The sequence below is a fragment of the Phyllopteryx taeniolatus genome, chromosome 18 (genome assembly GCF_024500385.1).
Source record: "Phyllopteryx taeniolatus isolate TA_2022b chromosome 18, UOR_Ptae_1.2, whole genome shotgun sequence".
Taxonomy (NCBI): Eukaryota; Metazoa; Chordata; class Actinopteri; order Syngnathiformes; family Syngnathidae; genus Phyllopteryx; species Phyllopteryx taeniolatus.
In genome coordinates, this window is record NC_084519.1 from 6480400 (window position 1) to 6504130 (window position 23731).

Genomic DNA, 23731 nt, shown 5'->3' on the forward strand with positions numbered 1-23731 from the left:
TATTTGAAAAAATATTTGAAGATTTTTTTTGATCTACTTGTAGGGAATGGTTTCAGGCTATCAAGCTATTCGGTTACAGCTAAATAAAAAAAAAAAAAACAGACACTCACACACAACCATGAAGACACACTTGATGAAATAGCATCAAATATAGGTCTACAGAATGCTTGTGTCAGTGTTTTATTCATGTTTTTTTTTTTTTTAACCAAGACAGATGAGCTCAGCAATACTGGCTTTTGCTATTTTACAACCATTATAGAAACGAGACCACTCCCCGTACTCCACTATCCATTCCGCCACTGGCAGGTTACCATGGAGACTGGCTCCGTTTTCCACCTCCTACACAGTCGTTCCTCACTTCCTGATTGTCTTTGGCTCACTGCTTTCATCCCTCCCCCCGCCACTTTTTCCATCGGCATGTCACTTCCTTCCTCCTCTACAGCCCTCTCACAGTCATACAATATTTGACAAGGCCGACACAGAACGGTGACTTAATTGACACGTGTATAACAAGGTTTGTACACAGAGACAATGTACACAGACAATTATTAACATCATTTTTTTCTAAATCACATTCACCCTGCCGTTACCGTCAGCGCTATAATGTAAATAATTTCCTTTTAATGTAGCATAAATTAGAACAAATGAACAGCAGACAGTAAAATGCATCGTTAATGTACAGTTGACAACACTGAAAATCTACCCTGACTAATAGTTTTACTTAATAGTCCCTCTGACATTTAAAATGAAATTTCATTCATTTACACGGTATTAATGGAATATTATGTGCAAAATCCTCTTGCATTCCACATTGCACCACAATCACTCCATACCAACATTATTTATTTCCATTTATCCAAAGGTAAATTGCATGTAACCTTCATTGAATGCCACAGATGTGAACATATGGGTGACGCCTCGAAGCATTTCTTTGTGGAACAAAAGTGGGTCAATTAGGTGCTCCGATTGAGATCAACGCACACATCTGCAAATAACTGAAACAAATATCATATTACTATACCCAAAATCTATTTTTGTCTGTACTGCCTGTTAGGTTTGCTGGAATCCATATTAAAGAAGTTAGTGAAAAAGTAAAATCACAACAGCTCCTTTTTTTTTTTTTTTACTCAAATTATTATCATTCCATTTTTTTAAAATAACGATATATGCATATAACATCATTTTCATTCAATAGATTTCATTATAACCTTTCTTTTTTTTATTATCATTTCCTTTCTTCACCAATTGGGTGGGTGAAATCACATGGTTTTACTGCCTTAGGTTTGTGGCATGTATGGGGAAAATTAGCAAAGAATCATTTGCTGAATTTTTCTCAACATTATCTTTTTAATGGAATGAGAATCTCTGAATGTTCTTAACTCCTGTTGTCATGGCAGTATTATGCTGAGCAGCATAATACTGCCTGAAGTACAATATAGGCCTTAGTTTACGTTTTTGTTCTTCACACTGCAAACTAGTTGAGAGTGCATTAACAACGCCTTTGTAGGTTGCAGCCAGCACATTCCATGTTGCTTCAGTTTCACCAAGAGGCCAGTGTATGTTCATCTCGTGCTTGTGGGTTGAATGCTTTTTTTTTTTTTTTTTTGTCTATATGTGCCCTGTACTTGGCTGGCATGTGCCCATCCTTTCTCCCAAAGTCAGCTGGGGTAAGCTCTAGCTCACACGAGACCCTAATGAGGACAAACGCTGAACGGATGAATGCTTTGAGAGACGATAAATCAACATTAATAGTTCTGATTCTTTACTATGACTTGAACTGAAATAAATATCTCAAAATAAATTATTAGTCACATGCCAGCCTCACAAGGCCGATGAAAATGTGCATGACTCGTTATATTTTTTTTTATTTGATTTTAAGGCATACTTTTCTTTTAAATTACACATAGTGACTTAATTGACCTATGACACACCACATGAAGATTTTCTACTGTGAAACAACAAAGACACATGGACGTTACTTCTTTGCGGGAATGCATAATGACATTTCAGTGTAACCCTTATAGACACAAATACATTAAATATGTACAGATAGCATGTACAGGATAGAAGCCACTTTGGTGACACAAGCATCCGCACACCCACACAGACATTATAACTCTCTTTGCTCGCTCACATGCAACAAAGGTTCAGCTTGTTTCTTTTGATGAGCTTTGTCAAGTCCTTCAATTTCAGGCAACCATTTGTTGTGTTGCTAAAGAGGTGTTGTTGTATGTCCCAGCACCAAATTTTGCAGGAAAATAAATAACAATAAAAACACACATTGCTCAAGCTTCAGCGTTTCACTGCGTCGATGCAGGCACGGCAGTGTTACAAGCCGACAGGGAAACATTAGAAGAGGAAGAAGTGAGAGACTTTTGGCTTTGACACCTGCAAAAAAAAAAAAGGACTAGTTATTTAAAATCAGAGTATATCAAATACATTACTGAAAAACGGAATCACAGGCTCACAAGATTATACAGGAACAATGAGATTACAGGCCTCTGAGAGAATGAAGGGGGAGGATAATCCTGAATAATTCCATTTAGATGCATTACGCAAAACCATTGACACTTGCCAGATAAAGGCTGAGGAGTAAAAACTGATCTTTCCATTAAGGGCTAATGCATTACATGAACTGAAGTGCATATTATTCATTCACACATCGATGGCAAGATTGCCAAATCAGGGTCGGCCACCCTACCTTCCGATCAATCTCTATGAACGGACACCTCAAATGATGATGATGATGATGATGATTAATGATGACTATATGAGATTTAAATTTTTTTTATTGTAGTTTATAAAATAACTATCGGAATATGTTTTTACAGAGCAGTTAGGAGTTGCGTTGTAACGCACAAAATCCAATGGCACACGTATCTGGCACTTCCATAGTGAGAGTTGTGTGAAAATATTTTACCTTTTATAAAGCTACTCGTTAGCATTGTCAGATAACCCTATTAGGGATTTTTGCCATTGTACAGGTGCATTTAAATAAATTACAATATTGAAGAAAACTTATTTATTTAGGCGGCACGGTGAGCGACTGGTTAGAGCGTCAGCCTCACAGTTCTGAGGACCCGGGTTCAATCCCCGTCCCCGCGTGTGTGGAGTTTGCATGTTCTCCCCGTCCCTGCGTGGGTTTTCTCCAGGCACTCCGGTTTCCTCCCACATCCCAAAAACATGCATTAATTGGAGACTCTAAATTGCCCGTAGGTGTGACTGTGAGTGTGAATGGTTGTTTGTTCCTATGTGCCCTGCGATTGGCTGGCAACCAGTTCAGAGTGAACCCCGCCTCCTGCCCGATGACAGCTGGGATAGGCTCCAGCACGCCCGCGACCCTAGTGAGGAGAAGCGGCTCAGAAAATGGATGGATGGATGGACTTATTCTATCTATTTATTTCAGTAGTAATTTTAAAAAGTAAAATTTATACCTGTATATTACAGAGATTCAGTACACAGAGTGAAATATGTACTTCATGATTTTAACGTTTATAATTCAGTTTTATAGCAAAATAAAAAAAATTCACCATGTCAAGCAATTAGAATATCACATAAGAAACAACAACCAGAACAACAACAAAATACAGAAATGAATGAACACTTCATATTTTACGGGTTTCACTTTTGGGATTGAAATTTTAATTTTGAATAGTAGTTTATCAATTGGTGTATTTTGTTGTGTTTGACTTACCAGGAGCGAGATTTGCGAACGCCTCTGTCGTTGGTAGGAGAGCTGTCCACAGAGGAGCTTAGGTTTAACTCTGCATCTTTTAAGTGACCCAGTGAGGCGGTGTTTGGAGGGTTCATGTCCAGCTCCAGAAACATGATGTTCTCAGCCTTCATGCACACACATTGCCATATAAGCTTTATTGCACACTAAAATGCTATTCTATTACTTTCGTAAATGTTTTTTTAAGAAGGGACCTAGGTACCCAGTATGATTAAATTCATGCAGTGGTTTACTTGGAGAAGTTTTTTAGTATGTGTCAAATGGGTCTGACGTTACAGGGCCCTTGATCTCCAATAAGCATTGGCTGGTTTCACAAGCTGCCATAAACATACTAATTCAATAAATATTTCTCTGGAAATTACTTGAAAAAAATTGCTTATTTTTTATTTTGGGGAAAATGTTGACATTCTTCAGCTTGGATTTACACTGCTGCTGAAGTGCCCAATTTCTTTTTATCTCTTGCAGGATACAAGCAGAAGAACAAAAACATAAACACAAATTATCACTCAACAAACTTGTCAACCCATCTCCTACTTGGCCAAAGCAGAGCACAAATCCACATGCACAGACGCCCAAATAGCACATAAATAATTCCGCAAGTGTCAACACAGTCCAATGACAACATGGAAGTAAACCATAATACACAAATGATAAAAAATTTTAAAGTTACGTACCATTTAGTTGGCATGGACTTAACTCTTACCTCAATTGATTTAAATGAGAGTAACCTCCTCATTACCCCACTGGCTGCTGCTGCCAATTATTTTGCTGATTAAATGACTTGAAATATTTTAGACGATATTGAATTGCCCATGCTTTCACTGTGATGTAGACTTTACAGCGAGTGTTTTAATGTTTATTTCGGTTGTTTGGGGAGAGGCCGGTGTATAAACACATCACCGATTAGTGTATTTTGATGATGTCAATCTCTGTTTGCACTGCAGTTGCATACAAATCGGATTTTCATCCATATTTGGCCTTATTCACATCTCCGTTTATCAGAGTGTGAATCCAGCCTTGGAGGAATATGTTTTTAAAACTGCGAACAACACAATCAAAGTAACAGGGTATTGACGTTTAGCCTTAAAATTCACAGGCACGTACCCTGAATCTGTTATTAGCCCCCATCGTTATGGCAACCCTGGCATACTGGCTGATTGGTCGCTTATATCCCACTGCAGATGTTGGCCTTTTCTTCATCTGTAAGGGTTTACTAAATAGTAGAGGAAGTGGAGACAGAAGTCATGAATCAAGGAGGAGCAGGTCGTAATACATATTCATTTACCTCAGTCAATCTAAAACACTAACCTCTCAGCGGGAACGAGAGGCTGGAACTTCCACTGATCCTCTTCAGGGTCAAAAGTCATTCTGCTCATGATCTTATTCTTCTCCTCTGGAGGGATGAAGTTCTCGATGATCAAATACCTATACGATGGCAATCATTGAATGAATGTGCTTGATTTAATACCCTCGTTTTAACAGAAGTTGATTTATTTCAGAATGGCATGCATATCATTGATATATATCTATATATATTTCACATGGAATTTCTGCAATCAAGGCACGCTATTTCCTTACTTGAACTTGAGCTCTCTAGTGAGCTCGTTCTGCGTTTGCTCTAGCTCCTGACGGCTCCTCACGTGCTCGTCATTTACATCCTGGATCTCCGCTTTGATGCACTGGAGCTTGGCGTACAACTAGGAGGAGAGAAACAGATACAAAATTATTCAAGGACCGGTGTACAACTAGCAACAGCACTGCAGGTACTGGTGTCAAAAGAAATGGAAAGCTGCACTGGCGCCTTTCCTCCTGACTCCAGCTAGTGATGACAGTACCATTACACATGTCAAAACCCTTTTTGTAGGCTAGGGCAACAAGGTGAGATTGGGTGTTCAAATTCGGTCTCCGGTATTTATGTTTGGTGATGTGTCCATGTGCCACATGCACGCAATGTATTGAATGAAGTGTTGCCTCTATGAGTGAAAATAATTTTATGCTCTATATGGGTACTTTTCTTCCATATTCTGGGCTCACGGGCATCATAGTAACGAAACTGGAACTTGCCTATGGCCCAGCAGAATATGGGGAAGGATAAACAGTCATTGACTTGCATAAAACCCCAGCGCCTCAAAACAGGCAGATTTCAGCAAGACAAAAAATACAGTGTGTAAAGTGTACTGTGATTCTTGAGGAAAGGTCATCACAGACCTCGAGACTGTTTTCAAATGTGGGGAAAAAAAGCCCTCTATGTTTCTTTTAAGTCTTCAAACAGACAGCACACAGAAAAAAAGTAGCAAAAGCTGTAGTCACTATTACCTAGTGCTGGTTTCTTAAAGGGCTTAAGGCAGAGAGAGAAGGTTGTCATGGATGCTGATTTAGTGTGTAGGGGAGGTCAATAAGGGAGTTGAAACTTTTTGTATTATTATTATTCAGTGGCACATGTGCTGCGCATTTACAAAGTTTGATTTCAAACTAAGTATCAGGTAGTTTTAAATTGTGTTATTCTGCTAACTAACAAAGAAACATTAAAACAACACCACGTTGTTTGCAATATTTAAAATGTCTACCTTCTTAAGCTTCTTGGTCTTGGCCTCGACCTCTTGCTGCAGAGAAGTAAAGGTTTCCCTCAGCTCCAGTGTCTCATCATCCTGGATCAACATCTGCTGCTGCATCTCTCTCTCACTACGTGACTGATACCATTTGTAGAAAGACAACAATGAGGATCTGCAGCCACCCTGTACAATCTGCAATGACACATACCTGTTCCGCAATCTCCTGCCTCTTCACCTCTAGCATCTTCTGCTGCTCATTAGTGTGATCTATGATGTTCTTTCCGCCAACCAGCAGCTTGCTCTCCATTGCCTGGAATAGAGAAACAAGAGCCTGTAGTCCGTACTCAATGCAAAGCACGTCAAATGCAGCTTGACCATCCCCACGAAGACCCCCTCGAAAAGAAGATGATACTTCTCAAGGGGTTTATACTGATTAAAAGTACCCACTATTGTACATACCGCCGGTCGATGTACTGCATGTTAAAGGGGACATATTGTGAAAAGAGCACTTTTGAAGTGCATGGATAAAAATAGTTACACTCACATACACTGCCATTATGTTTGAGTGTTTGTTGGGCTGATGCAGCCCAGTGCAGTGCTGATGAGGCAACTGGAAGTGGGGCGCTTGAACATCCCCGTGATGATACGAAGCTTCAACAAGCTGAGCTGTGCTCCAGCGTGATGAATGAAACATTGAATGGGCGCATCAATAAAAACCTCATTAATCTTTCTTCACAGCCAATATGTGGATTGTAAAGTCAGCTACTTGTCAAGGGAGCAAATCATTTCTCATTTCTCTATCGCTGTACATAATGTCCACATATCAATACATGATGTTCGAGGTGTAGCGTAAATGTTTGCTAATACTGTATTGTATTAGTTAATACTGTGCTGTAGTGTGTATCAGTCACAAGCTGATTTACATACTTTAAAGGCTATGTGTTTCCTGCTGTGTTCCATGTGATTGATTGACAACCCCCTTTGTCCCCTTTTGTCAGCTAGGATAGCCTAAATTACTTTGGAAGAGTACTAAGGAAATTGACGGCTGCAGTGCGTACATACACATTTCTGTAGTGTAATGGAGCAATCATTTCAGTTATGTATGACGCTTTGCAATGAGCCACTTTGGATAAAATACATCTACTCCTATACTGTAAGTACGTATTAACAAAGATAGGACAAACGTTTTGGAAAAATCTCAAAAGGGACCCTAAAGACAGGGAGACCACATTCTGGTCTCAGGGAAACAATCAAGTGTGTGTTTAAATTAAAAGCGCCCTATACATTCTGTGAACTTGCACATACTGTTCTGCTGTCCACTTAATCACATGAGAGAATAGAACACACACACACACACAGACTTGTGCAACGTGTTCAGTGGAGTCCTTCAGAAAGAAAGCAGCAAGGCTTTTACAGAAAGCCTCTTTGTTTAGGGGTCAGCCTTTGTCTTTTGTGTTTCCATCTATGTGAGGACAAACAATATTTTAAAACCAACAGGGGTGGAGGGGGGGGTTACACACGTGCACCGAAGGTCCAGCTAAATTAAGTGGCCAGTTTGAGGGTTGAGACTTGGTTACAGACTTTTACGGTGACACATAAGTCAACTTATTTGCAAAGAGGCGCTATGGAATTTATTAAAACAGTGCTGTACTGTTACTATATAATGGTACAGCTATAAAAAGATGTGCATGTGTATGTGTGCTTTGTGTCCTTTGTGTTCAGTCATATTCATTGTGTTCCATTAATGGGCTGATTCATCTCAGGGGGTTTCTCTCTCATGAATGTTCCTTTTTCCTGATAGGCTGGTTATTGTTAGAGGAGAATACTGTACATAGAGCCTTTAGGTCATCCATCCATCCATCCATCCATTTTCTACCGCTTATCCGAGGTCGGGTCGCGGGGGCAGTAGCTTTAGCAGGGATAACCACTTTATTCAGCTCTTCCGGGGGGATCCTGAGGGGTTCCCAGGCCAGCCGAAGGATGTAGTCTCTCCAGCGTGTCCTGGGTTGTCCCCGGGGTCTCCTCCCGGTGGGACGTGCCCGGAACACCTCACTGGGGAGACGTCCGGGAGGCATCCGAATCAGATGCCCCAGTCACCTCATCTGTCTCCTCTCGATGTGGAGGAGCAGCGACTCTACTCTGAGATCCTCCCGGATGACCGAGCTTCTAACCCTATCTCTAAGAGAGAGCCCGGACACCCTCCGGAGGAAACTCATTTCGACCGCTTGTATCCGGGATTTTGTTCTGTCGGTCACGACCCACAGCTCGTGACCATAGGTGAGGGTAGGAACGTAGATCGACCGGTAAATCGAGAGCTTCGCCTTTCGGCTTAGCTCCTTCTTTACCACAACGGATCGATACAAAGTCCGTATCACTGCAGACGCTGCACCGATCCGCCTGTCGATCTCCCGTTCCATTCTTCCCTCACTCGTGAACAAGGCCCCAAGATACTTGAACTCTCATCCCCGACCCGGAGAGGGCACGCCACCCTTTTCCGACTGAGGACCATGGTCTCAGATTTGGAGGTGCTGATTCTCATCCCAGCCGCTTCACACTCGGCTGCGAACCGCTCCAGTGAGCGTTGGAGATCACGGCTTGATGAAGCCAACAGAACCACATCATCTGCAAAAAGCAGAGATGCAATACTGAGGCCACCAAACCGGACCCCCTCTACGCCTCGGCTGCGCCTAGAAATTCTGTCCATAAAAGTTATGAACAGAATCGGTGACAAAGGGCAGCCTTGGCGGAGGGTTGGCCTTTAGGTCAGTCAGCAATATTAAATGAGTGCCTTGGGATGTTGTGTAACATGTAAATAATATACAGCATAAGCCCCAAATTCAGACCCTAGCAAAATTTTTAGTTGAAGCAATTGCTTATTTGTCATATCGTTTAGTTGGAAATTTCACAACAAATGTCGCAAAAGACCAAGTTGTGATATAATCAGATACTTTTTTGAGGGGGGGAGGGGAGTTGTTAATATCCACAAGTCAATGTAAATGTCATATCTTTGCACCGTTCTAAAGGATGCTGGTAACTTTCCATACTATAGACCAGTGGTTACCCGGAGAAAACTCACACAAGCACAGGGAGAATATGCAAATTCCACACAGGTGAGCCCAGATTTGAACCCGGGTCCTCAGAACTATGAGGCCGCCAAGCTTATGTTATGCTATGTGAAATATCTGCTGTGTGCCTCACTGTCAAATTGCTACATATATTTGTAATAAGTCTCCTTTAAGTCCAGTGGAAACATTGCAAGTATACAGCAGCGCTATCTAAAAGTGTCCTCTTGCATTCTTTTTATTCTCGTACTGATCAACTTCCTGATGGCAAAGAGTGACGTGGGAAGAGTTTCATATTGAGCTCCGAGTTCCCTTTGAATTAGACAGCCAATCCTCAGGAAGCAAGGGCCTGCAGGGAGCGACTGAGCTATAAATACTACGTGACGACAACAGGTCTTGCGTGTGCAACAGAAAGAAGACAGAGAAAAAGAGGAGGGCTTGAAGTTGAAAGGTAACAACAGGAGACAGGAGAAAATCACAAAGGTCAAGTCATCTCTGCTACATCAATAGAGGTGCACTTAAGGAGACACATTAGGACTAAAATCTCATCAACATCCACTCACTCTCAGTCATTTTCAACTCTTCTCATTATGCTGCCTGAAGGAAACACTGATGCAAGAATGTTATAGTGTAACTTACGCTATTGGGTATTATTGAAGTTATATCAAATGTTCTTGCTTGTAATATACTGGAATATGATGATTTTGTCATTGTTAAGGAGTAAAGAAAATCAGTTCAAGGTTTAGCAGCATATTCAAGCATAGCAAAATACATATATACGATATACTGTACAATACAGAATATACATGCTATAAAACAACAAAATATATAAGAAATAATGTGCAGATGTATATTTACAATATGCATTCAAAAGATATATCGAAGTGCAGTGTTAAAAAAAATAAGTTTGTATTTTCTAATTAATCATTTACATTAAAAAATGATGCAACAGATTTTATCTGTTTTGTGCCCCACATAATTTAATTTGTTGTTGGATACCTAAACAGAAAATAGCTCTATCCTAATTGATATGCACTATATATTTTTTTTACTTATTTTTTTCAACCTGTTTATTTTATCAGAGCAAATGTACCAGTAAAACAAGTACTTTTCATGATAGACTAATTTGTTTCCATCTAACTAGCTAGTTCACCTTACGTAGAATGTTTTTTCCCCCCCACTGATTTTACCCTCGCTCCACATCACTCCTGAACTCATATCATTGTACACACACAGACACACTCTGCATCAATATTTCAGTGGTCTTCACTGCTGATAGACAGAAAGGAGTGGCGAGCTGTTTTTGTTCATCAGTTTACTGACACACACAAGCATACACGTACCATCCACAGGCCTATTCTTTCACTAATGAAACAGGAAAGTGGAATAAAACCAAAGCAGGAAACAGTCACTCTAGCCCTATACGAACGTACATATTGTGTTTATGCAGAACTGAGTTGGGGTCCAGTAACACAGAAAGTGTGTGTGTGTGTTTATGTGTGCCTGTTTGTGTGTGTGTGTGATTGTGTTATACCCAAGTATTTCCTTCATGGCAATAGGCATTGTTGTTTTGTGATTGGCTAAACCACACATGACATGACGTGAGATGGCGTAAGTCACAAAAGAGAGAATTTCTGCCAAAATAGACCCTCAAAATCTATTAGCTGCTCAACAATATTGCTGTAGGCCAAATACTACACTAATAATTACGAGTTGCTCAAACACTGACTTCACAAGGCAAACTCAAGCTATTAAACTCTGTATTATTTAGATAAAATGGTAGCCAATAACAAGCACGGTGTCCTTGTGGTTACCACTATAGTCACTATACATTGGTTCAATTTTAGCGTAGAACTACATTGAAACAGTATGTAATGCAAATCACCTCAGTTGAACTCATGTGCATCTGCATTTCTGCTAAACTCCTAAAGCACATGAATACTGGCCGCCTTTTCTCCGAGAAGTTGTGAGGACATTTCCTAAAGATTTTCGGGATTTTAATGACAGTTGAGCCAAAAATACTTGACAGTGAGCTTATTGTTGAACATGTTGAAGACAAGGAAGCTCTTTAGCAACTGTGGAACTGAGGATGTCAACAAATGGATCTTTCTTGCTTCAGCCCCGCAGCCATCATTACAAAGGAACAAGAAATCTAATAATGACTAGGACAAAGGACAAAGATATAGTTTTGACCTAGAAAAGTGACTCTAAGAATAGTCTAGGCTATTCAAGGGGGCGACGTCATGTTCTCATACATTCCATCCATCCACCTATTTGACACAGTGAAACCTATCCCAGCTGAACAAATGGGGACTAATCACGAGTCAGTCACAGGGTGTGAAGAACAATCTTTTGCAGCTTTCCAGACTTCCAAACAGTTATTCTTTTTTAGTACGCAAGGCATCAGTTATTATTGAATTGGATAAGACGGTTGCATTATTGTGGTGTGTGCATGCACATTGTATACTGTGATCATGCATACCTCTTCCAGTTGTTCCAGAAAGAAAGTTGCCGTAAGTGAGTGAGTGAGTGAGTGAGTGATCTACTTTCCTGCTATATGTCCACCTGGGATCAAACAGGAGATTCTTTGGTCTTGTGACCTCTAAAATGACATTCAAATTGGGCTTATCGTGCCACCGGAAAATCGATTTTAAAAATATGTATGCACAAGTACATATTTTGAGTTAAAGTGAACTGTTATTCAATAAATAGATAATGAATGACACATTAACAAGCTCAAGATTTTACGTAAGAGGGGTTAATTAATGAATTAATTTGCTATTCACGCCAGAGCATCGGTTCCCATGTATTTCTTGTATCATTTCCAGTTAAAGATCCCAATTCAACAAAAACAAAAATCTATCTCAACCACAAATTTGGCTAGGATGTGATCAATTCACGGTTGAATCTATGTAGAGGTGTCACATTAAGTTAGCCAAATCATTGCAAGAGTCAAACTAAATATTATATCGAACATGGAAGTGGAAAAGACATGCAGTACCAACACTTAATTGGGGTGTATTAAGCTACAGCCATGACATGAAAGTTTATACAATCCGAATAACAACCTCAGTTAAGGACAATCTGCAACAGAGAGGGAAAAAAACTTTGGTGATGATGCTTGAATACATTACTGGAAAAGCTCCACAATGTGTCAAAAAAGGATGCTACACTTGTTTTCCTGGTTTGGGGCTTTATGGAGGTAAAAATTCCTAATCATTTATTTACTTTGCTGATATGCAAATGTCAAAAATAATTACTGACACTAACCAGGAGTCAGCAGACATGAATGGAACTAAGTCTGATTAGTAGCGGAACTGTTGCTAATTTTTTGTGATTATCATCCATCCATCCATCCATTTTCTGAGCCGCTTATCCTCACAAGGGTCGCGGGCGTGCTGGAGTTTATCCCAGCTAGCATCGGGCAGGAGGCTGGGTACACCCCGAACTGGTTGCCAGCCAATTGCAGGGCACACATAAATAAACAACCATTTGCACTCACATTCAGACCTGCGGGCAATTTAGAGTCTTCAATCAACCTACCATGCATGTTTTTGGGATGTGGGAGGAAACGGGAGTACCCGGAGAAAACCCACGCAGGCACGGGGAGAACATGCAAACTCCACACAGGCGGGGCCGGGGATTGAACCCCGGTCCTCAGAACTGTGATTATCATGATATATTTCTTTCTTTCTCAACATGGCACCCCGCTCCAAATAAGAACAGAAGCACTTCTACATATTATTCATATACATATTATATTCTACTACATATTTAATATTGTCTCCAGAGCTGTTTTCATATAAAAAAAAATAAGAATATGTCTGTTTTTGCCTGCTGTAGCCCTCTGTTCAGACAGCTTTGACACATTACAGCAGAACTGAAATGGCACGAACAAGAAATGTGAAGTTGCGAACAAGATCTGAACCCTTAAGGTTGTGAATTTGTGTGCCGACCTGTCTACCTGCAGAACCTTCACTGTCGTCCCTGGTTACACACACACACACGCACACGCACACACGCACACACACACACACCGACAGAGTTGGAGCGCTGCATGTCGCAGCTCGGCCATCTGACAGCACTGCAGAAACACCAAATGACCCAACACAGCCTCATAAGGATGTTCCTGACCTCCTTCACTCTTGAATTTGTTGTGTTGTCTTCAAAGAGATGGTGGTGGGGGGCATGGGGGAGGGTGGGGGGCTTGATTGCATTTAAATTGGATCCTATCTATAATTAGTTATTTATAGATTGATCTGCTTCCTGGCCAAAGTGCTCTCTATCTCTCTCGCTCTCTCTCGCTCTCTCTCTCTCTCTCTCTCTCTCTCTCAAGCCAACGCAGTCCTGCTGAGAGATACAGGATGCAGCCTGCAATTGGTAACCACCAGGGGTGTGCGAGGCGTGCTGTTGGTGGGAGGTGCGGGGTTCTTTAGGTTTCTGCGCACCTGCTCTTTTGCCTCCTCTGTCAGAAATCTTGCGAGGAGCACCTGATCGAGGTAAATTTATGGTGGTATGATTGGCTTCTCACTTACGTATTATGGCCTCAACTGTGCTCGCTGGAACGTTCAGAAGTTTGGTAAAGCGCCTGTAACCAACACGTCGTTATGTTTTGCAACAATTAGTTTGCGATGGTCTTGAGACAGGTCTCTGCTCTTACCCATCATGAGATGTGTCTTGACTCACACCTTGTCAATGAGACCTTTTTGTCGGCCATCAGTTAGGACTGAACCAGCTGATATTCATTTGTATTGACAAGGGGCTGGGTTGCTGTTTGATTATTGATAGATTTTAGGTGTTGTCTTGGCTTTCCATGGCTTTTTGCACCTCCCTTTCGTCATGTGTTCAATACTTTTTCCTTGTGTCATTTCACATTTTTACACACAACTTAATTTCTGATCTTATTTGTTCTACTTTCTTTGTATGTATGGATTACTTGGGTTGCTCTGATGGTGACGTGTTCAATACTTATTTCAGCCGCTGTATTTGGGAACATTGTTTGGAATATTATTGATCCTAGCCTCATATGTTAATCAGAGTTTTGATTTAAAAGGTTTTGGTGGGCCTTAGGATTTCAAATAGGGGAGACCGTGCACTCGTTGGGAATGACTGGGTTAGTGTTTGATTCCAAACATCATAAAATAGGCAATAATGTCGATCACTTTTCCGAAAGTTGAAGTCCATGGATGTCTTGTTTTGCTTAAAACACAAAGGTAACGTTTGCTTTGACAGAGGATTAGTAAATCAGAAAGTAGTCCAGTTTGACAAAAAAAACCGAGGCTTTGAAATCTTAATTTCTATTTAAAAAGTGCTTCAGTTCATTTTCACTTCCTTTCCATCTTGTGCCAGCATTGGACAATTCATTATATGGCCAGTTGTGATTTAGCTTCATTGTATTTTAACTCAATAAAAGTTGCAATTTTCATTCATGCGTTTTTCTTTTATGAAAATGGTTTGGTAAATTCAGTCAATCAGGAGTGTTTTGATGTTTTGTTGAGATACTGTATTTTATTTACTGTCCTGCAGAAGGTACTTAATTGATGTGTTTAACTTTACGCTGTAAAAAAACAAAATGTATATAATTAAAAGGTAATTGAGGGCAGAGAAGCAATGCTATGTATGCCATGGATGGAGAATGTGAGGTGGACCACGTTCTAAAATCAATTTCTTAATTGTGTTTCATTGACAACAACAACAGTTCTAGAGAATAAATCCACTAAGACGTATGGAGCTTCAGGCATGACATCGGCATTTTATTTTGGCTGTAGTTGTGCCATGAACAGAAAATTCCAATATATGACTAATAATTTGCAGACAAAATACTCATTGGTGGGTTTGTTATAATTCCGATTAACTAAGCAAATGGTGCGCACCTTTGCTAGAAACTGCAATTCCTGGTGTTCTTAAGGCACGTGTCTTTTCCTATTCTGTTTTCATGAATGTTTCAAACTTTGGTTCCATGTGCCACCCTTTAACATTGAGCACCTGCCCCTCCAAAGGTCTCTGCACACCCTTGTTGGTAACTGAGTGGAACTGTAACAATTCAAAATTGAACCACAATTTTCTGGAAAAAAACCACCTTAAAAGTGGTCATCATTGCGTTTGACGTAACAAAAATTACATGACACTGATAAGACTTCAGCTTAGTGAGCATCTAAAGTGTAATTTGCCCCTACATATTGGTATCAATGATGCCAAAGAGAACAAATACTGTACGATGACCACAGAACATGAAATGGTCACATAACGGAATGCAGTACACACATTATTGTTAGGCTTAGTGTTGAGTTTTAAGGAACATGTAAAACAATCGAGGAAGATTAATAAACTAGAACAGAGTTGGAAGACAAAAACAATATGAAGGGTAAGTGATTTGTTGACAGGAAGCAAGCATATAATATTGCCCAACTAAACAAAGGACTTTTGGTATCCTGAGATAAACAAGCGAAACTTTATCGTGCATGTTTTGAGGGACACTGATGCAAGGACAGGAAATACTTGACCTCAATCATCTTCTGCCTCAAGGCAAGGGAGAATTTCGCTGATTCCCGTGGCTGACACCAATCAGCAGTCACCCAGTCAGCCTCAAACATGAGAACTTGCACTGTTGCAGCGAGATCACAGATTTGATACGGTTCAGCAGTATCAGGCCCACAGTGCTTTGAAGGACAACGTGACGGGAAGAAATATGAGAGGCCTGAGTCTGCCGCAGATATGTACACGAAAGCACTCACTGTGGAGGGATGTGGTGTGGGGGGGTCAGAATTAGAATCGCTTTTTGCACTATGCCAGAGGACGTTCCCACATTCCCTAACACCTGGACCTATGAAGAGAAGCCGAAACGATTTACAGTATTTAGCATTAATTGCTGTAGCATAGGTGACAAACCCAAGGCCCAGATCCAGCCCGCCACATCATTTCATGTGGCCTACTAAAGCAAATCATATGCCAACTTCATGTTTCTTACTAAAATATCAAAATTGCGAATTGTCTTCACTTTTATTAACGTTGAGTTATTAAGCATTTTGTGCTACCAATCCCCATTTCAAAATGAACTGAATGATAGTTGAAATTTTTTTTTGACTGGCTTCTGATTGCAAAACTAGTTATCCATCAATGTGTTGTGTATACTGTAATAATATGATGCAATCATACATTTACTGTATATGGGTTCACAGTCATAATGTCTCTCACAAAAATGTGTTTGACACCTGTTCTGGAGAGTTTGTGACATATCTATAATTTTCACAATAACTGAAGGATATGTGATCTTTCTGATATATATTATGTTGTTTTGAGGGAGTGCGGTTTGAGTGTGAATATTTCATTAAGTACATCAGAACCCATTATAGGGCATAGTTGGCTCCTTGTTCGAGAAGTATGATTCTTATTTTGCTCACTTAGGGTGTAAGAAGTGCCAGTTTCAAATCCTGGATGAGCTCTTCCCTGTCCAAAAAAGGGCAAGGGCAGGTCCTAAGATAGTCATTTATGATATCAGCAAATACTATAGACCGTGGAACCTTAAACATGTAGCGCAATTTGTCCTGGGACACAGCTGGTCAAGAAATAGAAAAATACAATCAAACTGTTTCCATCATCAAACTTTTGGTCACTCACTGAGCTGAAGTCTCATGTGATTGTATGATGTTGCCCATGATGCTTATTTGATCTCACGATTTTTGAGCGACTTGAGAGGCAAATTCTTCCTGAAAATTTTGGTTCAAGTTGCAAATTGAGCGACATCAGGGGTATATGACTTTACCATTTGGTTCTCTAACCACCCTTATGACTAGAGTTTGATTGTGATTAATTATTGCTGTTTCTATAACTTTTAATTAGTACTATATTATTTTTTTGTCATACTTTATGTATAGTTATTTTGTGAATTTTGTATCGTGCATTGCCAAATAACTTAACAATGTAACTAATAAAAAATATGAAAAACACTCATACAATAATGCTATGTAGCACAATCAATTGATCTGTCTACTACTTGTAGTGACTGCATGTCCTCAATCTCTCAGCATGAATGACTTATTGGCAGCAAATGACTTAAAAATATGTGCATGAATCATCAGACCGATAATAAATGAAGCTGTGACTCACTTTTTGATTGCTGGTTGGGAGGCAGCTGACATTTAAATATCTAATGTATGACCACACAGTTCCCATCTGGATGTATAAGCAACCAGACTATGGATAAAGGCCAGCAAGCAAGCAAACAAATAAGGGAAACAATATAAGATAATTAATTTTAATCATATAAATTACAGATTACGTAGACTACTTTATACATTAATTTGTCTTATGATTGAGTTACTTAAAAGCTCAGGGAAGATTACAATTTAGGACATTTTGCCATAAATAGAGACTACAGTACAATGAATGAAATATTTTATTCATGACTATGGAAATGCACTGTGCTATCTTCAGGTGAGAGGCGGGGTACCTGAACTGGTCGCCAGCCAATCGCAGGGCACATATAAACAAACAGCCATTAGCACTCACATTCAACCCTACAGGCAATTTATAGTCTCAATTAACCTACCATGCATGTTTTTGGGATGTGGGAGGAAACCGGAGTACCCGGAGAAAACCCACACAGGCACTGGGAGAACATGCAAACTCCACACAGGCGAGGCCGGATTTAAACCCGGGTCCTCAGAACTGTGAGGCAGATGTTCTAACCAGTCGTCCACCGTGCCGCCTCTATAAAGAATATAATTTTTTAAATGAAAAGCAAAACTACACCTCGATTTTTACCTCCACATGCAAAAAAAAAGGTTGCATTTACTCCAAATGTCTCAAAAACAGAACAGATTTATTTTGTCTCTGTGTTATTATGTATTTGGACCTAACCAAAGCTTCCTCCAAGGGCAGTAACATCTTATTGCAGACATACTGTAAACTTTACCCACTATATGGGAAAATGTGTCAGCGTTATTTACAAGTACAGAAATGTTTTGATGTAATGCTGTACGAAGAGTATTACCCACAAATCAGAGTAACAATCTGGTCCTATTATCTGACAGGAATGTCGCTGTAGTGCATGTTAACATTCAAGATTGCTTATATTTAGTGATAATATATTCCAAAAATTCCCAAATTCGCCATGAAGCAGATGGTCTCATCAAAATCCACAATATTGGATTTGTTTTAATTTAACTTTTAAGGCTCAAGAGGGGGAACAAAAAAATCAAGATTTGTGTCTGACTATAGGGATGGGCGTTTAACAACATTTCCATGACTATAGAGAAAATTCACAATGTATGTTAGCCTGTAATTTTTAAATATCTTTAGAGGGATGGGAGAATATCTCTGAATATTCTGCACTCCTGTTTCCATGCCGGCATCAAGTTGAGTAGCCATAAGGTGGATGTTGTTAAACTTCCCATAGTTGTCATGTTGGCTTTATTTTTAATGCAGAATCAACAACACATCTGCAGCTTGCAGCCTGAAGTATCCATCCATATTGTACATCCAATTTCTACAGTACTTAGCCTAACTAGTGTCGTGTGTGAACCAATCCCAACTGACTTTGGGCAAGAGCCGGGGTACACCCGAAACTGGTTGTCAGCCAATTCCAGGGCACATAGAGACAGAAAAAAAACATCGACACCGAATGATAATTTAGAGTCTTCAAACATGCATGTTTTTGAAATATGGGTGGAAGCCAGAGTACCTGGAGAAAACCCATGGAAGCACAGGGAGAACATGCAACCTCCACAAAGGAAGACCGGAAGCAGGATTCAAACCCCAAACCTCAGAACACTAGAGCGGATGTGCTAACCACTCCACAACCATGTTGCTCAGCCTGAAGTGGAGCACTGGAATTTGCTTCAATTGCTTCAAGAGATGGTGAATTCCATGATCGACTAATTGGTTACTTTCACTATTCCTAAGGATTAAAGGTGACATGTTTTACCAAACCAACTTTTGCTAGTATTTGGGATGTAATATTGGCTCTATGGTGCCTCAGTAAAAATGTGAAATATGAATTAAAATCGTCCACGCATTCCTGAGTTACAGACGTTTTGCTGCCGAGAGGCCTGAAATCAGGTCATTCGAATTTCTTGTGCTTATCTACGTCACTAGTGAAGAGCTCCGCCTTCCCATTCCGCTCCTGACACAGCACTGTCAACATAACAATCACGAGTGCTCTCACAACTGGGTCTTCTACACGAAGGCAACCAATCAGAGGAAAGTTGGCAGTCTTTGTCCAAATATGGACAACGCAGATACAAAACCGGCTCAAACAGAAGTAGCTGTCAGAGGGGCCTTTTCTGGACACTCGTATGACAAAACCAAGGTGGGATTTTTTTAAAATAAAATTGACACTTTTATGCTAAGTCCAGGCGGCTGGTTAGAGCGTCAGCCTCACAGTTCTGAGGTGTGGGGTTCAATCCCCGGCCCCGCCTATGTGGAGTTTGCATGTTCTCCCCGTGCCTGCGTGGGTTTTCTCCGGGCACTCCGGTTTCCTCCCACATCCCAAAAACAAGCATGCATTGGAGACTCTAAATTGCCCGTAGGTGTGACTGTGAGTGCGAATGGTTGTTTGTTTGTATGTGCCCTGCGATTGGCTGGCAACCAGTTCAGTGTGTACCCCGCCTCCTGCCCGATGATAGCTGGGATAGGCTCCAGCACGCCCGCGACCCTAGTGAGGAGAAGCGGCTCAGAAAATGGATGGATGCTAAGTCCATGCTAGAGAGTCAGTCTATTGAGGTTTAAATAGCCAAAATATGGGACCTGTAAAGCCGACCCACAATCGTAACCGGAGGGAAACAAGCACTTTTGTGAGTGTAACCCTCTTCTACATAATTTCTGGCAAACTGAGGTGCTCCATGTAAAATGAAGGACAACACCAAAAGATCAATACCTTGTACTTGGCAGTCAGTTGCTCTGTGGCTTCCTGCTCTTTTCGAAGAACCCCCATCATCCTCTCTTTCTCGCCAAGAAGCCTCTGCTTCTCATCAGACAGGAGGGATCGATCTCCTCTGATGGCCTCCTTCTCCCTCTCCAAACGCTGCTCCTCTTGCTTCACGTACTCCTTTGCCTCCTTCACTACCTCCTCCTCCTCACACTCTGTGTCTTCATCCCCCTCTTGATCTGAGCCATCGTCGTCCAGCCGCTCCTTCTTCTGCTTGCTCCTCCACTTCCTGTGGTTGAGCTGGGCCCTGAGTCGAGCGATCTCCCTCTGAAACTCTCGAAGGAGAGCGTCTTTGGGGTCCTCGTTGACTCGGGGCTGGTTCTGGATGTTCTTGGCTCGGTTTGCGTAGCGAAGGGTTGTGAGGGTTTCGTCGTAGTGCTGGGGGGCAGGGCCTAAAGTGGCGACCATGACAGTCTTGGCGTTCCCGCCTAGTGAGTCCTGCAAAAGACGGGTCAGTTTTGAGTCCCGGTAGGGCACATGGCCGCTGCGCCCGTCCGCCAGCGCAGATATCACGTTCCCTAGAGCGGACAGGGAAAGGTTTATCTTAGCCGCCTCCTTCAGGCGTTCCCCCTGGACGCCTGTTTTGGCCTGCCGCTCGCTGCCAGCCAGATCCACCAGGTTGAGGCGACCAACTCGGATGTGCTTTCTCCCATCTGGACCTGGCTGGCCACACTCCACAGTGATCAGGAACAAGGCGTGGGACCTGGACGAATATTCGTTCATGTCTGTGGCCGCAACGGCCCTTGCTTGGTTGCCCACGTTCATCACCTCCTCAATCTCCTTGATGCTCTTGCAGACACAAGATGTGAGGTCCGGGACATAGACTCCAGTCTCTGGACTCTCTCTGAGCTCCAGTCCCCGGGCGTTGGCATGGTTGGGATCAAGGAGATCCCGGATCTCCTCACGATAAATCTCAAGGTATGATGCCCGTACGAGGTACTGCTTATCAGACTGTGAGCGTGAGATGTGCGTAAAGATGTGGTCAAAGGCATTGGGTATCACACCCCGTTTCTCTGGGTCCAACCACATCCCCTGCATAGTGTATGTCTTCCCTGTCCCGGTCTGTCCATAAGCAAAAATTGTACCATTGAACCCGGCAAGCACAGAATCTATGAGAGGCCTAACGCTTTCATCGTACAGATCTCGTTGTTTGGAATTGGCATCGTAAACAGCATCGAATGTAAATGTTTTCTGGGGTTCGCTGTGCGATGCTCGAGGATTCCTGAGCATCACTTGTCCCAGTCCCAAGTCCATCTGCACAATGCCCCCTGAGGGACCGTTGGACTCCTCTTTTCGGTTCAAAGGTCGGCATCGAACAACCACCTTAACCGACTCACTGCTCTTATTCTTTGACATGGCTGGTGTCTTGTTGTTAGCACTCACACAATGACAATAAATTCTAATACGAAAAAAAATATTTCTGGCTACTAGCTGTGTGTTCCCATAGGGTTTCTTCTCATGAATAAAACATTTAGAACGAATTCAAGATCATATCTTCAATGAAAATAAATTAGCACGGACTTGTATTTATCAGTGAAAATTATAACATGCCATCCTAATGGCTCCTCAATTGCCCTGACTGTCTGGTAAATTAGCATAAATGGTATCAGCTCTCACGCGCTGGCTCGACGTTCCATTCCCGCTCCGTGTCCACACATCCAGCCAAAAAAAAAAAAAAAAAAAAATCCCAGTGTCAAAAATGAAAAGACTGATATTTCATATCATATCGTCCTTTTACAAGATCCACAATCTCCAGTACTCCGCTTAGTGATGCTCCGTCCGGTTCGCGGGTGTGGGTCTCCGAGAGACAGATCCTCCGACTGCATGTACACACACACACACACACGCACACACACGCACACGCATGCACGCGCGCGCGTACAAACGTACACGCGCGTACACAAGCTCGCCTGCACGCACGCACACAATATTCGAGTTCCACGCCCCATATCACTGCAGCGTGGAGCAAAGCACGACGGGAAATGTAGTTGATAACACAGCAGCTTGTTCAAGGTTTCCTCCAAACTAACCGCCACCGTTTATACGTGGGCTGAAATGGCTAGGAAACGTTACATCGTGTAAAACTTTAAACTAAATGTTTTGTATTACTAAATTACACAGGGTGTTATAAATAGTTCTCCTAATATCAAACTGTCATAGTTTAATTCTAAATGATTCTTATAAACTTACTCCGGCTTTCACATTCCAAAAACAGGCATGGTGGGTTCATGGAAGACTCTAAAATTGTCCGTAGATGTGAATGTGTGTGGGAACGGTTGTTTGTCTATAAGTGCCCTATAATTGGCTGGCGACCAATTTAGGGTGTACCCCGCCTCTCACCCGAAATCACCTGGGAAAGGCTTCACCTCACCCCTGAACCTCGCATATGCAGGATAGAAAATTAATGGATATGATCCACTTCAAATTAATGCTATACTGCCGATTATATTTAAGGGAACACTATATCCTCCTCCAGGATTCTTTAATACTGTGCAATATATTGTCATGTTATTGTATGTCGTATTTTGAATCTTTTATAGAAGTATATACCATAATTTGTAGGAAAGCTGATTTTAAAAAATGGACTAGAAAAGCCAACCATGTTATATGGAGCGTGGTTGGAAACATCTGGCGTTATCTGATAATAGCTAAAAACAATAAATTACCCCGGAATGAGGTTATTCGCCATTCCTTATACAATGTCTCTTCTAAAATTGTCACTGAATTGGAACGTGTAAAATAAATAATGACTGTTATTACTTAACCACGGCGTCGTTAGAAATACAGCGCAACATCATCACCTAGTGAGAGAATAGTAGAACACATGCTGACCACAGCCAGTCAATGTCATGACAGGAGGTAAGGAGACTTGTTTATTTTTTTTTCCAGGTACATGTGCAGGTGACGTTAGGGGTTTTTCTGCCATGAAAAAAATAGTCACGAAAATACACTTCCCTCATGTTATTTCAAGATGATTCACTACAGAGTGGAAAGCCCCAACCACATGAGGAATTCCACATTTGCATTATGTCTCATCAGAATAACAACTTCACTTTTTGTTACGATAAAATGTTTTAAGACTGAAGATAGCTTAACTTACTGGTTTCATGAACTGATAAAAGTTACTATTATGTTTATTTTGTATTAAAAATAATGATCATGATAGACCTATGAGTCAAATAATCAGATTCTGGACACAATAACTTTTTTTTCCTACATTCAATTTTCCTCATTTATCCCACCACACTTTTCATGTGCGCATTATAAAATAATGGCTGAACAGATTTTACTCAACAGATTTGTCTCCCAAGTTTAAATATGGCCAGCTCTGAAACTATCACTGCTGTTACATCACTCTTATACAAGCAGTGTGAAACGATCCCTGAGGCCCTGTGCAGCAAACTGAAGAATGCAGTGTGATATGGACGATTTATCTGTTGAGACATGATTTATTGCT

General features: G+C 41.2%; 1 protein-coding gene across 1 annotated transcript; it reads right to left on the reverse strand.

Moving 5' to 3' along the window:
- Window positions 1-164: 164 nt before the first annotated feature.
- Window positions 165-22098, reverse strand: LOC133468726 (kinesin-like protein KIF3C). Its single transcript, XM_061754969.1, has 8 exons — window positions 20224-22098; window positions 6494-6595; window positions 6301-6423; window positions 5312-5430; window positions 5042-5158; window positions 4838-4946; window positions 3695-3840; window positions 165-2388 (listed from the first exon to the last, which is right to left on the reverse strand). The coding sequence occupies exons 1-8, from the start codon at window positions 21628-21630 to the stop codon at window positions 2301-2303; spliced, it is 2211 nt and encodes a 736-aa protein (XP_061610953.1). The 5' UTR covers window positions 21631-22098; the 3' UTR covers window positions 165-2300.
- Between the last annotated feature and the right edge of the window lie 1633 nt (window positions 22099-23731).

Coding starts and splice junctions, on each gene's coding strand:
- LOC133468726 (XM_061754969.1), bottom strand. CDS start 21,630: ATGTCAAAGAATAAGAGCAGTGAGTCGGTTAAGGTGGTTGTTCGATGC. Junction 6,424..6,493: donor GGCAGGAGATTGCGGAACAG/GTATGTGTCATT, acceptor AAATGGTATCAG/TCACGTAGTGAGAGAGAGAT. Junction 5,431..6,300: donor AGACCAAGAAGCTTAAGAAG/GTAGACATTTTA, acceptor CTCTCCTCCTAG/TTGTACGCCAAGCTCCAGTG.